This window comes from Aulonocara stuartgranti (assembly GCF_965226115.1).
Source record: "Aulonocara stuartgranti genome assembly, chromosome: 13".
Lineage (NCBI taxonomy): Eukaryota > Metazoa > Chordata > Actinopteri > Cichliformes > Cichlidae > Aulonocara > Aulonocara stuartgranti.
The window spans coordinates 23061446-23075863 of NC_138949.1; the positions used below are offsets into that span (position 1 = coordinate 23061446).

General features: G+C 38.4%; 1 protein-coding gene across 9 annotated transcripts in view; it reads right to left on the reverse strand.

Moving 5' to 3' along the window:
* Positions 1–13177: 13177 nt before the first annotated feature.
* ryr2b (ryanodine receptor 2b (cardiac)) overlaps positions 13178–14418 on the reverse strand; it is an 83820-nt gene continuing 82579 nt past the window's right edge. For 8 of the 9 annotated variants that reach the window (XM_082557437.1, XM_082557435.1, XM_082557439.1 and 5 more), the window contains one exon: positions 13179–13821. In XM_082557437.1, coding sequence (XP_082413563.1) covers positions 13726–13821 — 96 coding nt within the window. In that variant the 3' untranslated portion in view covers positions 13179–13725. Of the gene's footprint in view, positions 13822–14418 lie in introns of all 9 variants that reach the window. The other variant, XM_082557442.1, reaches the window with a different exon arrangement.

Sequence of the window (14418 nt, forward strand, 5' to 3'; positions counted from 1 at the left end):
AATGGGGTCCAGATCAGGTGAACAAGGAGGCCATGTCATTAGTTTTTCTTCTTTTATACCCTTTCTTGCCAGCCACGCTGTGGAGTACTTGGATGCGTGTGATGGAGCATTGTCCTGCATGGAAATCATGTTTTTCTTGAAGGATGCAGACTTCTTCCTGTACCACTGCTTGAAGAAGGTGTCTTCCAGAAACTGGCAGTAGGACTGGGAGTTGAGCTTGACTCCATCCTCAACCCGAAAAGGCCCCACAAGCTCATCTTTGATGATACCAGCCCAAACCAGTACTCCACCTCCACCTTGCTGGTGTCTGAGTCGGACTGGAGCTCTCTGCCCTTTACCAATCCAGCCACGGGCCCATCCATCTGGCCCATCAAGACTCACTCTCATTTCATCAGTCCATAAAACCTTAGAAAAATCAGTCTTGAGATATTTCTTGGCCCCGTCTTGACGTTTCAGCTTGTGTGTCTTGTTCAGTGGTGGTCGTCTTTCAGCCTTTCTTACCTTGGCCATGTCTCTGAGTATTGCACACCTTGTGCTTTTGGGCACTCCAGTGATGTTGCAGCTCTGAAATATGGCCAAACTGGTGGCAAGTGGCATCTTGGCAGCTGCACGCTTGACTTTTCTCAGTTCATGAGCAGTTATTTTGCGCCTTGGCTTTTCCACACGCTTCTTGCGACCCTGTTGACTATTTTGAATGAAACGCTTGATTGTTCGATGATCATGCTTCAGAAGCTTTGCAATTTTGAGACTGCTGCATCCCTCTGCAAGATATCTCACTATTTTTGACTTTTCTGAGCCTGTCAAGTCCTTCTTTTGACCCATTTTGCCAAAGGAAAGGACGTTGCCTAATAATTATGCACACCTGATATAGGGTGTTGATGTCATTAGACCACACCCCTTCTCATTACAGAGATGCACATCATCTAATATGCTTAATTGGTAGTAGGCTTTCGAGCCTATACAGCTTGGAGTAAGACAACATGCATGAAGAGGATGATGTGGACAAAATACTCATTTGCCTAATAATTCTGCACTCCCTGTATAGTGCTTTGTAGCCATCTGACCCAACCAGTCACGACAGATGCCTGCCCCTCCCTAAACCTGGTGCTACCAGAGATTTCTTCTCTTGAAAAGGGACCCACTGTCACCAAAGTGCTTGCTTGTTGGGAGTTTCTCTGTATTATTGGAAGGGTTTTACCTGACAATATTAAATGCCTTGAGGTGACTGTTGTTGTGATTTGGAGCTACATAAATAAAATTGGATTGAATTAAATAAATAACAATATAATGACTATAGACTATGTATAAAAGACATACACACCGCCTGGGTTTGAAGAGTGAAGCCAGTGTCAAATAGCATTCTTTCCAATACCAAAGGAGCCATCCTTTGGTATTGGAAAGAATTTCAAGATAAGCTAATAAAGCAGTGCTTGCTTTAGTCGTGACTGTATGAGTGTGCATCAACACCAAGATAATGACAGACAAAAAGCTCAGCTCTGAGCTTTAACCCAGGAGTCCACAATCTAATAGTTGATGCTACGTCCTTTTCTATACAGTCTACTTCAGCGATACAGCTTTCAGCTGGCATATGAAAGATGTGACCCTGGTACACATTTTCCCTGCTAACAACATATTGAACTGTCATTGTCAGCATGCTGCCTGTTTAGCTCAAAGCACAAAACACAGTCTTACTGAACCAGACTGATGGCTTTAGACTCCAGACATTTAGGAGGATTTAACTTAAGCACCTTACAGTGAAATTGAGTGTGTGTATTCGAATACTGTACCTTCAGTACTCTATTTACTCTCTGCTTCTGCGTTTGCTGATATTACATACTGAGGTGAGATTTTCCTCCATAAGCCCCCCGAAGTTTTGTTTAATGTCACGGCACAGTTTCCTTATGTTCTTTTATTGCAGTGTTGTTTGCTGTTTGCTGCATGTGTTTGTGTGTGTTTGCGTGTGTTTTAGCGAATGTTAAAAAAAAGAAAAAGTAAAAAAACAAGATCTTCGACTTTAATCATTGTTATCGTCCAAACAATAATGATTGTGGCTCTCTCCCTTCCCTCCCAGCAAAATGAATTGTTTTCTTTTTCTGACTTTGATGAATGAATAGGTTATACCACACAGGATTTTTGTAAAGAAAACAAGCAGACTAAATCTGAATACATCTCTGCCTGCGGCTGGACTTCCAGAGGTCAATTCAGGACTAAGCTCTGCATGTTCAAAAAGCAAGATAAGTCCCTCTTTGGCTTGATTTCTAGTTGAAACCAAAGGGGGAAATTAGCATTTTATTTTCCTGGACTAAATATGGCAAAAAGTCGACTCTTGCAGAAAGAAAGGGAGATGACCAGAATACAAATTTGGCAGCTGGCACTACAGCATGTCTCTCCTAATCTACGGAGCCAAAGGGATTACAGGGGAGCAATGTCCCAGCATTTTAACCTGACATATTCACAGACTGTTCCACTCAGTCTATCTGTCTGACACACTCTTTCTCTCCTTCTCTGACCGTAGGCAACACCTCATTCCTCATTTCTCATGCGGAGTGGATAGAGACAGACAGACTACCTAACTGGCAGGAAGAGACAGACTAAGCTAGCAGCTACAACTCTCTGAATACAGTGAGTCCAATGATGACAACACATTTTTATTATAGTCACACAATGTTCTTGGAGTTTTACACATAATATCCCTGAAAAGGACCTCGGGGCAAAAAACAGAAATTGCTACCATCCTCTTTCCAAACTCTATTAGTATTGTGGACCTTCAGAGTCTTACTCTTCATAACCATAAATCCCCCCTAGAAGGACAAATATTGAAAAAGGAATAGCTTTAGGCAATTGCTTAAACACTGAGGTTGCTGGTCTGAAACACTGAAATACAGTTTCTGTCACTGTACCTCATGAGAGTCCACAATGTTACAAGTACATGTGGTAGTTTGGATCACAGGAAGGTAGCGTCTCAAGCGCTCAAATACATTTTACTGAAGCAAATTTGCAAACGCTTTAGTATTTTGTATCACACAGATCCCATGCTCAGAAATGTTTTGGTTATTATCAAACGGTACAGACACTCTGACTTGTGCCTTGCATGCTAACAACAAGTGCACTCTTCCCTTTAATCTACATGCATTTAAGTGAGACTCAAATGCAAAAAATTACCATCTATAATTGTGGGTGATTCTGCTGGATTTATCAAGGTTCATGCAATTTGCAAGGGTCAGTTTCATTTGGGAAACGCTCTGCCTTCGAAGTAGATGGTGATTTGCACACTTACATTATATTAAAGCAAGGCTCTAATAAGGAAGAGTGAACATTTTATTTCAATTTGTTCCACAGAAATGCCAGTGTCAGAAAATTACACTCACAATCTGTGATCTTAGCATACTGAAAAGGAACATAAACAAGCATACAAGTTGCTCATTACAGTCAATTTTAAATGCTGCTTTGATAAAACATCTAGTCTTTTCATTCTCTTAGGTGTTGTATCATTTCTACTGCAACCATTATGTTTTCACATAAACTGCCTCTCTTGCTAAATTATAAATTATACATTTTAGTTGCGTAATTAAATGACTAAATTATTCTATTGCAACTAGTTTTGGATATATTTTTCATTGTGCTGATATCTATTCTACCAAGGGATGCTTGGTACACTAAATACCACATATTATATACAAAGATGTCTAAGTCACTGTTCCTGTCAGATATACTGCTATCAAAGGTCAACCCTAACATTTTATTTTCTCATTTATAATATTAATCTTGGCCTAAATGTGGTGGTATTGAAAACAAAGCTGCTGCACATTGAGCGCTATCTTTATAAAAGTTTCCAATTTCAATCGATCCTACCTGACATTGATCATTTACTTCTTTATGTCATTATGAATCTTGCTGACTAACAAGTAACTAACTAACTAATTCGGTTTCCCTGGGTCTTTTCCCGGTGTTATGAATAAATTTTCGTTTTTTGGTACCGGTACTGGTTTTGTTAAAGGCCGGTCTGTGAAAATATTGTCGGACATAAATGGTCCATGGCGCAAAAAAGGTTGGAGACCGCTGTCTTAGATGATTATAATTTAGCATTTTACTTTTAAAGAATTTTTATGAATCCTTGGTAATACTACAGTACGACATAGCCACAATGAAAAAATGCCAACTGGCACATTCTTATATTAACTGAGCATTACTCAGTGAAATAAAGTCCCAGTCACACTGGCCCATATGGTCGGCCACCCCTCAACTGTGTATTTGTCAGCTATCGAGTGACACCTGCTAGGTGAAATCGATCATAAAGAGATACACTATGCTGAATGAAAGAAGAAAACTATGGGTAACCACGGCAATCTACTAGAGCAAGGTTTTTGTGCAGCAGCTTTTGCTGAGCAACCTCGAGCAACCACTTACCAACTGCTGTGAAACACACATTTTTCACTAGTGACCAGAAGTTGCCTGTAGGTTGCTGACCTACTCTAGGGCTGTATGGCTGAGATTTGAGGGGAAGACCAAACAACATGTCATTAAATTAATGCAAAAGTGAAACATAAAGCTGTACAGGATCAGTTATGTCCATTATTTTGGCCCAGTATAAAAACAATACAGCTAGATGATAACAACAGCAAATAACAGCAGGAAGGGCACACAGCAGTAGCCATCCCCCACCAGCCACTTCTCCTGGCATGCAAAAGGATTTCTCTGCGATATTGACACAGAAGCATACTTGTCTTTGTGACTGCATGCAAGAGACTATAAGATTGTTTTCTTTCTGATTTCTCTTACGGCAAACAACCATGGCAGGTATGTGCAGCCAACATCAACATGATGAAAGAAAACTGAGGAACTATGCTGGCATGCAGATATCAACACTGCTCGGCACTTTCACAGAAGGATTTTGCACGTTTAGTATTAATTATTCTGGCTTATGAAAGGTTTGTTATTGCCATCGACAATATGTCACATGAATCAATATCAGTCATTTACTGGACATGTACCTGGTGCATGCAAACTTAAGGATGAAATCTGTGCATGTGGGTATAGTTTGCTGCTAAACTAATGATGACTGTGTGCACATGCGGGCTTCCCTTGGCAACATTTAGTTCATTTAAGGAGACAAGAAACATGTCCAGTTGCCAGCAGTCAGTCCTCTCACACTCATATTTCCCTTCATTCAGCTGCCATAAAAGGCGGCCAAAGCCATCTGCCACCAAGTACCATGCCATGCCCAGGTAGGGCAGAATTGGTGCAGTTATCATTTATTTCCAGGCTGTGAGAAATCATATGTTCTGAATAGGGGTTGTGACATTTCTAAGCAAAATGGAAGTCCTGGAGCTGTCTTCTGCATGGATGTTGTGTTATCAGGCAGGAGCCCATGTATTACATTTAAAAGACTTCTTAAACCAACCTGGGTTCACTGGTGCTGAAGGTCTTTATGTTTTTTCTTTTTATGATATGTTGTTCAATGAATCAATGTAATCAATGAATGAGGTTTCCAGTGTGAAAAAAGAGGATTTTTTCAGATGGCTCATTTTGTTGTCAGGTTTATTACTGTATCTGGTATGAGAATATGAACTGGGATGCAGGATTGTGGATAAAACACTAGAGAAAATAGAAAATAAGATAAAAAAAAAAAATTGATCATAGGCAGTACAGAATGTGCTCATCCTGTGGTTTTAAGGAGTTAAAATGAAGCTATTAGTCATTTGATAAAAAATTAATTAGCAAAAAATCACATTCAGAAGTCATGTTGTAACTTATTTAAAATACATCACAGAAAAATCACAATATCACCAAACCACAAGGAACCCCGAAAGACTATTTCAACCAGAATCCAATATAGTGTTAGCTTTGCAAAAAGGAAAGCCAATATTATGAGATTAGTTTTGGCAAAAAGGTAAAAGGAAATTAAAGCCAGTGAAGAAGAACAAGCAGATATATAGTACTGAATGAATAATAGCTGACCAAAGAGGAAAAACTATAAGACACTGTGCATATTATGTGTTGTGTGGCTGGTATTTTATGAGCGTGCATATTTTATTTTTCAACTGCCCAAAATACAGCTTGAAATGAGTTACGATGTAGGTCAGCTAACATGAGATACCCAGTGATCCAGTGCTTTAACACAAACAGGCAATCTGTAACATGCATCACACAGAAAAGATTTTTCTCAATTAAAGTATTCATAGTGGATACATGGGAGAAACTTATTTGTAATATAGTCAGAGCAATTATAGTCATTATTACAAATAACTAATTAAAACGAACAGTTTCCTAGGCTTTTTTTTCCTAGGCAAAAATTGAGATGCGAGTCCATGTGAGTGTGTTTTCATTAGGGAAGACACACTCCCACACTACACACTTGCATATAAGCTAACAAAACAGCTGAGCAGGCAGATGTCCAGACAGCTGTGAACACAAAAACAGTTTTAACAACTCTTTCTTTCAAACCAAGCCAGCCTTGAGACTCTCCATTAAAGTCTTTAGAAAGTGAATCGTTAATAATTGGCTTCAGGTTAGTCTTCCTATTTATAAGTGATCTAAATTTCCTTGTAAGTCCTGCCAATACACAAGTGCTCCTCAAAGTTCAGTTTTCAAAATGCACATAATTCCACTTGGCTGGAAAATGGGCCATTTCCCCAACCGCCTGAGCTTACCTTTGAGTGAGCCAATTTGCCAGTTTCAATTATTAAAGGCAGCACCTGTCTCTTTTCAAATTTCAGTGGCTCAGATCACTGTGCGAACGGCACTGCAGAGACAAAAAATCTACGCTGCGTGCACATTTTAAAGTAAAGTCGCTGGAATGAAATAAGATGTTGGTGTGATACGGGATTCAGAGGGGAGTGACGCAAACCTCATGCGCCATGAAATACACTCATCACTAGCCCTTCTCTGTCCCTTTGCCTTACTAAACTGTTTTCAGTAATTGGCTTTTTCTTGGCATGAAGTTGTCCAATCTAAATGGTAATTTGGAAGGCCCGCCTCTTGTCAGTGGCAATGCTTGTTTACTGGAGGACAGCTAATACGAAAATTTGAGTTGTAATGAGAAGGCAGGGATCTGTCTTTCTGTCAGGAGACAATGCATTTCAAAACTGACAATCTGGTCTGGAGCACTTCATGTGATAAACCACACACAGCCTAAGGCACCGCAGCTGTAATCCAAGACAGATATCCCAACTAAACTAAAATATCTACTCATTTTTCATTTTATCAGTGAAGTGCAGTCAGTGCCATCTACACGTTTACCTGAATTTTCCTTAAGCGCTTTTGGTGTTAGTCCACACTCCAAACATGTGCAAAGCAGTTTTACTGAAGTCTCCAAAGCGTCCAGGAGTATAAATTTCCATTCTCTTTGTATTAGCTCTGATGGATGCGACCTGTCCGAGACGGTTCCCTGCCTCGCTCCAAACAGATGCTGGGATAAAAATGAGTCCTCCTTAAATTTAAATCAAAACTAATGGAGTGAAGCGTGGCAATAAATCTATGCACTGGACTAAAAATGAGCATAGACAAAAAGATTTCCTTTCAAATCATGTTATTTTCATGCAATATCCTAGTGTTTAATTTATACCTTATGTAGCTTTAATGCATTCATTACAGTGAGTTTAATAAACTGCCAATTAGGGCAACTTGAATATATACCTGCATATACAGCAGGTCAAATGTCTCTGTTGAGAAAATGCATAGCAGATCATCCTTAAAATTTTCAAAGGCACAGACATCTGAGAACATAATCTTCAATCATCTCATTTCCTTCGTTATTTCTGGTTTCACAACCTTGCAAGGTCTACATTTTTTTAATCTTTACCTTAAGAAGTATATTTAAGGATGGAAATCTGGAAAGAAAGAAAAAAGTCCAAAAACGGAGGTGCATGCTTTGTAGTGTATTATGCTGCTGTAGGTTATTTTTCTGGTCAATTTAAGAACTAATTCTGTGAGTAAATGGCACTTTAATAATGCTCCAAAGCCTGAAAACGCACTAATGGAGTTGCATATGACCAGAAGGGCAAATAATTTTCCTGATGCACAAAATTGTTGTAGCAGGTACTTAATCTGCCACCATCAGAATTGAATTTAATGCAGCCACTGGTACTGTAGCTTAGTGGTTTTACTTAAGGCATTTATGAGGCTGCATTCAATTACATGTGCCAGAAATGCCACTTCAGACAAAGTTAGGTTTTGTAAGATCCTCACTATTGTTGGCTTCCCTCATAACAATCAAGTTTACAGAGCTATCCAAATGCAACATCTGTGTGTGTTTTTTAACAAAGACAAGTTGTTTCAAAATCCCCATTTTATCTGAAAGATATCATTGGATCGTTTTTGGATATGCACAAGTTTGTTTGGCTACAGTTACACAACCTGGTGGTTTAATTAACAAAAACCTGAGTGAGTCAACATGTGCCATTAGGCTGAGTTCTGGTGCAGCACTTTTCAGATCAGAGGTTGTCTTGATGACTTCAAATAGCTGTAAATATTTATTTGAAGTTATTTCATAGAGTCAAGATTCTGTGAATAGCAGATATTAGTGATAACGAGACACAAATTGGTGTGACAGCACTGGCATGGGGAAAAATTGTAAAGAAGAAAATATCCGATAATACCGGGTTAGTCTATAAGAGCTGTGCTTATCTAAAGTCTCTATCCCTAAAAGAAAAACGAAAAAAAACTACCATTATTGTTTATGCATGGCCCAAACTCAACCCTTGCTTCTCCCTAAGAAGCCCTCATCCACAGCACAGCAGCAGCCAGGCATCAAGTGATTTCCAAACTAAAAAGGGACTGAACAAAGAAAGCCACTATGGAAGAGTGTCTAGTGATGTCAGCATAAAAAAATATATAATAGCTTATGTTTATCTAAAAAGCTCTCAGATAAACATCGAACAGTCGTCGCATAAGATTTATTTGAGAGGATGAAACTGGCTGTTTGTACCTCAAAAATATGCAATTTAAACAAATACAACAGATTTGGTCCTAAAACTCTACATAAACGTATTTAGAGTTTTAGGACTCTAAATAAACATGTAAAAAAAATAAAAATAAGAGGACTGCCGTGTATTACGATAAAAAAGAGAATTGCAACACACATTGCTGTGTGTGAAACAGTTGCAGATAAGAGCTCCAAAAATGAAATCAGAGGCAGTAACACACACACAAAAAAAGAGTCGCATCTCATATTTAATTCAGGGTTCTTGGCCTCAGGTATGAGTAAATTCACAGCTCCATTCTCTCCCCCACTTTCTTTTCTCTTGTCATCTTTTATTGATTTATAACTCTCAGATTACATCTCCATGATATATCTGGGTGCAGAGGCACCACATCCCAAACCAGTATCTGAGGCAACATTCAGAATAATCCAGCCTCGTACCTCAGATTCATATCATATCATTTTACAATGTTTTATGAATACATTTTTGTTGCATGCCAATCTTAAACCATCTGGTCAGGAGACTCCTTACTGTTGGCTGTACATACTGAACCAGAATGTGTTTGAATTATGCAAACCTGAAGGCTATGAATAATAGATCCATACCATTGATTTCATGCCCTAAATTCTTCCTAAAAATGTCATGAGGTCAGATTAATATTAATATTATTTCTATGTCACTGACAGACCCATTGGCTTTGTTATGTGCTGTATGACACCAGCGACAGCTGCTTTCAATTTTTATTATGCAGCAAAAATGTAGATGTAACAAAAGGTTGATTGAACATAGGAAGACAATTCATGCACTTAAGGCTCAGCTTACTGTATATACTCAAGCATATGTAAACAGTTACAAGCAACATGTTAAAAAAAAATGCAAATGTAATATTAGCAGGAAAAGACATAACTGAGCAAGTTGTCCCCTCTGCAGGTAGAAGCTGCTTCAACTCTGTTATGTTCTGAATAAAAAAAAGTAACAACTCTTTTACTGCCGGCACATTTTGGTCTGACAGAAATTCATGAAGTTACCAAAAAGTTTCAGTTTGCACTTTCAAATTAAAAAAAAAAAACTATTGTGGAAAGGAAATGTCTTTCCCTGGTGCATGACATGAATCTCAAAAAGTGTGTGTAACTGTCTGGTATTCAATGCTTTGCAAAAGTCTCAAGCTACCCCTCATTTCCTTTATATCTTGCTAGTAAAATGGGAAATAGGTGCAGCGGCATGTGCAAACATACAGTTAAGTCCATATATATTTGGACACTGACAAAAGTTTTTTCTTTACCGTTTACTGAAATATATTCCAATTATAGTTATAGAATGGATATGGAAGTAATGTGTAGACCATCACCTTTCATTTGGGGGTAACAATATTTAAATTGGATATTGCTTGCATTTGTAAGGTTGTTTGGTTTGTTTGTTTTTTCATTTAAAATTCATTGTGGTAATGTACAGAACCAATATGAGGGGAAAAAAGTTGTCCCTGTCCAAATACTTATGGAGCCAATTAAAATGCAAAAACATTATATGAGGCAAAAACAGCTCAAAAGACAATATTTGGTATCCACCGTTTAACACAGCCTGAGCATACTTAGGCAAGCTTTCCTGTAATTTATTTAAGTAGTCTACAGGAATAATTGAAGGAAATCCACAGCTCGTCTTTGGATATTGGTTGCCTCATCCAGAAATTCTGACAACAATCTGAACTAGAAATTTCAAATTTAGATTCACCACTGCATAAAACCTATTGCATCTAATTTTCAGTCTAGTTCTTGTACAATTTGACATACCTTAGTCTTTTGTCCCCATTACCCGTCCTATAGAAAGGCATCTCAACAGCCACCCTTCCACTGAGACCATTTCTGATCAACTGAAGGGTCAGATGCATCTCTATGTCAGGTCTTTGCTGGATTTTTTCACGACATGACATTCAGCTAGTGTTCATCTGGTTATTACCATGTATTACCATTTTCATACAAAAATGATAATTCAGTTTTGTATCTGCATGGGTAACCCAACTTTATCAAGTTAGTTTCAAGTTCATTCTCAGTTAAGTACCTGAGTTTTGTCATGTCATGCCACAGGATTAGTATACTACTGTTCATTCAATGTAGACTCTAAATGATGCTCCATAACCTAAACTGCATCCAGACCTGAAAGACCTGGCATTACTCAACCACAGGATGGAAAGATTAAAGACTAGAAGGGGAAGCTTGGCAGCTCCAAAAAAAACATCAATCTTATCCACAATATCTTTTAATCAGGCATATGTGGCAATTATACAATAAACAGTATGTTTAATTTGCGTTGTTTTGATGGAATCAGACTCCCTCCTTCAAGTACACGGTGTACTAGTAAATCAACTGTTGGAAGGTTTCTTATGAAATTGGACCTCATGTCTCCTGCAAATCTGTGGCGTGAAAGAGGAGTTGGATGTCTGTGGGTTTGGTGTTTAGACGGCATGATTGATTTTTATACTCACTAGAAGACGGTATCTTTCCAAATTAAATAAGCTTTTGATTAGTGGTTTTTTCCACATTCCTCGACCTCTGGTCTTTGGCTAATGTGGCAACAGATTAAATAAGTACAGTCTTCCTGTAGTGTAGAAGTGACACGATCTTAAAGACCCCCCTCACCTTGTTGAAATGTCAGTGTGGTGTTTGCATGTGCTGCTAGAAGACATATCTTGACGGGGATGACTTAGCCAATGCCATGAGCATTTACACCATGGATGTGTCTGAATCAAACATGGATTCAAACAGGTTTGTTCTTTTGGAAATCCTGGCTAATGAACATGTCACATTCAGATGTGTTAGGGCTTCCTTTTTCCAGGGCTGGCAATCGAGAACGTTTTCTTTATGTTTAAAATACCAACACGTTATCAGCTGCTTGAAAAATTCAAGATTAGAATTCTTACCCTGTACAGTTCACTCTTCTTCAAAATCAGATCTTCTGCTTCTATCATATATTTGTCAAACATTACAACACGCCATCGAGATGCACCAAATTACAGGTTTAAACAGACTCTTGTAAGCAGTAAGCATTGTTTAATATATCAATGTTATATCGCCAGTCACAGCCAGTCGTGGTTTGATGTTGAATGGCGGTCCATAGAATCTGTTACAAAGTAATCATCAGAACAATAACAGACATAGCAGCTCCCAATCCATCACAATTCACTGATTACTGTAATTTGTGAGGTACAGAAAGAAAGTGACAAGTTCTGGTACCATCGGTTGGGTGCTCTGTACAAACCAATGACATTTGCAATTTATTGAGAAGTCAATCATATCCAGAATATTACAACTGCATGGTCAGCAGTAACCATGGCTATAAAAAAAAAGCATGAAAATATAGCATGACACAGAATTGGCGAGCACTGGGATATTTGCGTTGTGCACGTAAAGGTTGTGCTGTGAAAAGGACCCATAAAACTAAGAATGGCCAGACTACAACTCACACTTGAGTCATTTATATACATCTACAGTTACATGGAAATTCTGTCACAGTTGTTGCATGTTGAACTTACCTTTTTCCTCTCACATTTATCCCTTTGCTTTAATCCCTGGCTCTTCCAAGTTACATGTTGAAGTATCATTGAGCAAGCTACTGAACCTTAAGTTGTCCTCAACGCATTGGGGCCTGAGTGTGTAAATGTTAGGTTAAAAGTGCTTCGAGACAGAAAAATGTATATGTGTTTAGAAAAGAAACCATTTGCAACTGTTGTTTTTTTTAACAAATTAAAACTAATTAATGAATTAAATTATAAATAAATAAATATTGAGTACTTGCTACTATTTTTTGACACAAACAGCACAAGTTTCCCACCTTTTTCACAATATTTGAACAATACTGTGCCATGGTCATGACTCAAAAACAGCCAGAATCCATAGCAGCAGTACATCTGTTCGACTCAGTGTGACCTTTGCATAATGAGGACAATATCTGTAGGTGGCACTCCAACTCCTGTCATCCTGTTGTTAACCTCAGCATGATTTAACAGTTTAACAAAACTCAGCACACTCTTTTAGTCATTGAGTTATACCCACGAACTCCCTCAGGACTTTTCGGCCATCAGAGACGGGTATCAGAAATATTGTTTTGACCTGAATGGCGAGAGATCTGCTAGCGTGCTACACCACAGCTGACAATGATGGTGGGAAAGAGCTCGATACAAGGAATTGCAGGGGAACAGAAGGAACGCGGGAGGGGGGAACAGCAAAGAGCGAAGGGTAAGGATCCTGGAGAGATGAGCACAACAGACAAGACAAGAGAGCCACAAGAAACAGAGGAGAGTAAAAAGAGCAAATGCCAGAGGGAGAGTGTTTATATGGATGTCACAGGAGGAAGGAATGGGAGGCTCTGATTAGAAAAACAAATCAATTTATTTAGAAAACATGACACACATCCAGCAAGAAAAAAAATGCCTCAAACTGAATTTCGATTGCCAGCTTTGACTGTGACAGATAATGATTTATGAAACAGAAAAAGCCTTATTACTACAGATGCTGCTGCAGTCTTAACAAACCACTCAAATGAATAGCTTCCTCCCACAGGACTGCTAATACATGCATCACACACTAATGTTGTATGAGAACATAAACAAGTGGTTCTCAATCTTTTGGTTCCAATTAATTTTGTAAAATAAATGAAATACTTGATTGTGAGAGAAAGAAAATGCCAAAATCTAAAATTAATACTATAGAAACACACAGAGAACTGAAGGCAAATTAGCAACTCCAAAGGCATAAATCGAGACAGATTTTGTCTTGTGACACTAGGGAGGCTTTAGACCTCTCAGGTTATTTCATACCAGTTGATCCTCATATTGCTTACGGAAACAGTCTCCCACAGGAAAGAATTCCCAGCAACGCTCCTGGTACATTTTCCACACATAAGATTCCTGGCAAGGTCAACAGAGTAGCAATTTATCAAAAAGTCATTAATTTCATCATGAACACATTCTTTGACAGTGAGCTAATTAGAAAAATAAAATGAAGTTAGCAGGCTCCATTTCTTTTATGTTTGCTTGTACCATGCCAGAGAAATAGATACATGCTCCATCTATGAGTACAGACAGCCATGTACAGTAAGAGCTGTCACTGTTGGGTTTATCACCTTACTTGGGGGAATTCCTCGACATTTTCTTCTGCCTTTGTGCCCATGGATGTAAAGTAGGCACGCTCTCATCTTCCTTGTTAGTAGCGCAAGATGGTGAAATTGAGGAACACATTTTTTTTGTGTGCAGAAGTCAGGGGAGGAGGAGTGCTATCTTAAGAGAAATTACCTTAAGAGACATTTCAGCTATCAGCTCCAATGGGAGTTTTACTAGATCATTTAACACCTGGGTTTTTAATGACTAGATGGATATAGATGGTCCTGAAGACATATTATGTAATTGAATTGATTAAACTAAAAAATAAAACATAAACACTTTGTTAACTTATCAGATAAGCCTATAGATTGCTGTCAAATAAAGATTCATTTCCTCACTTACTGC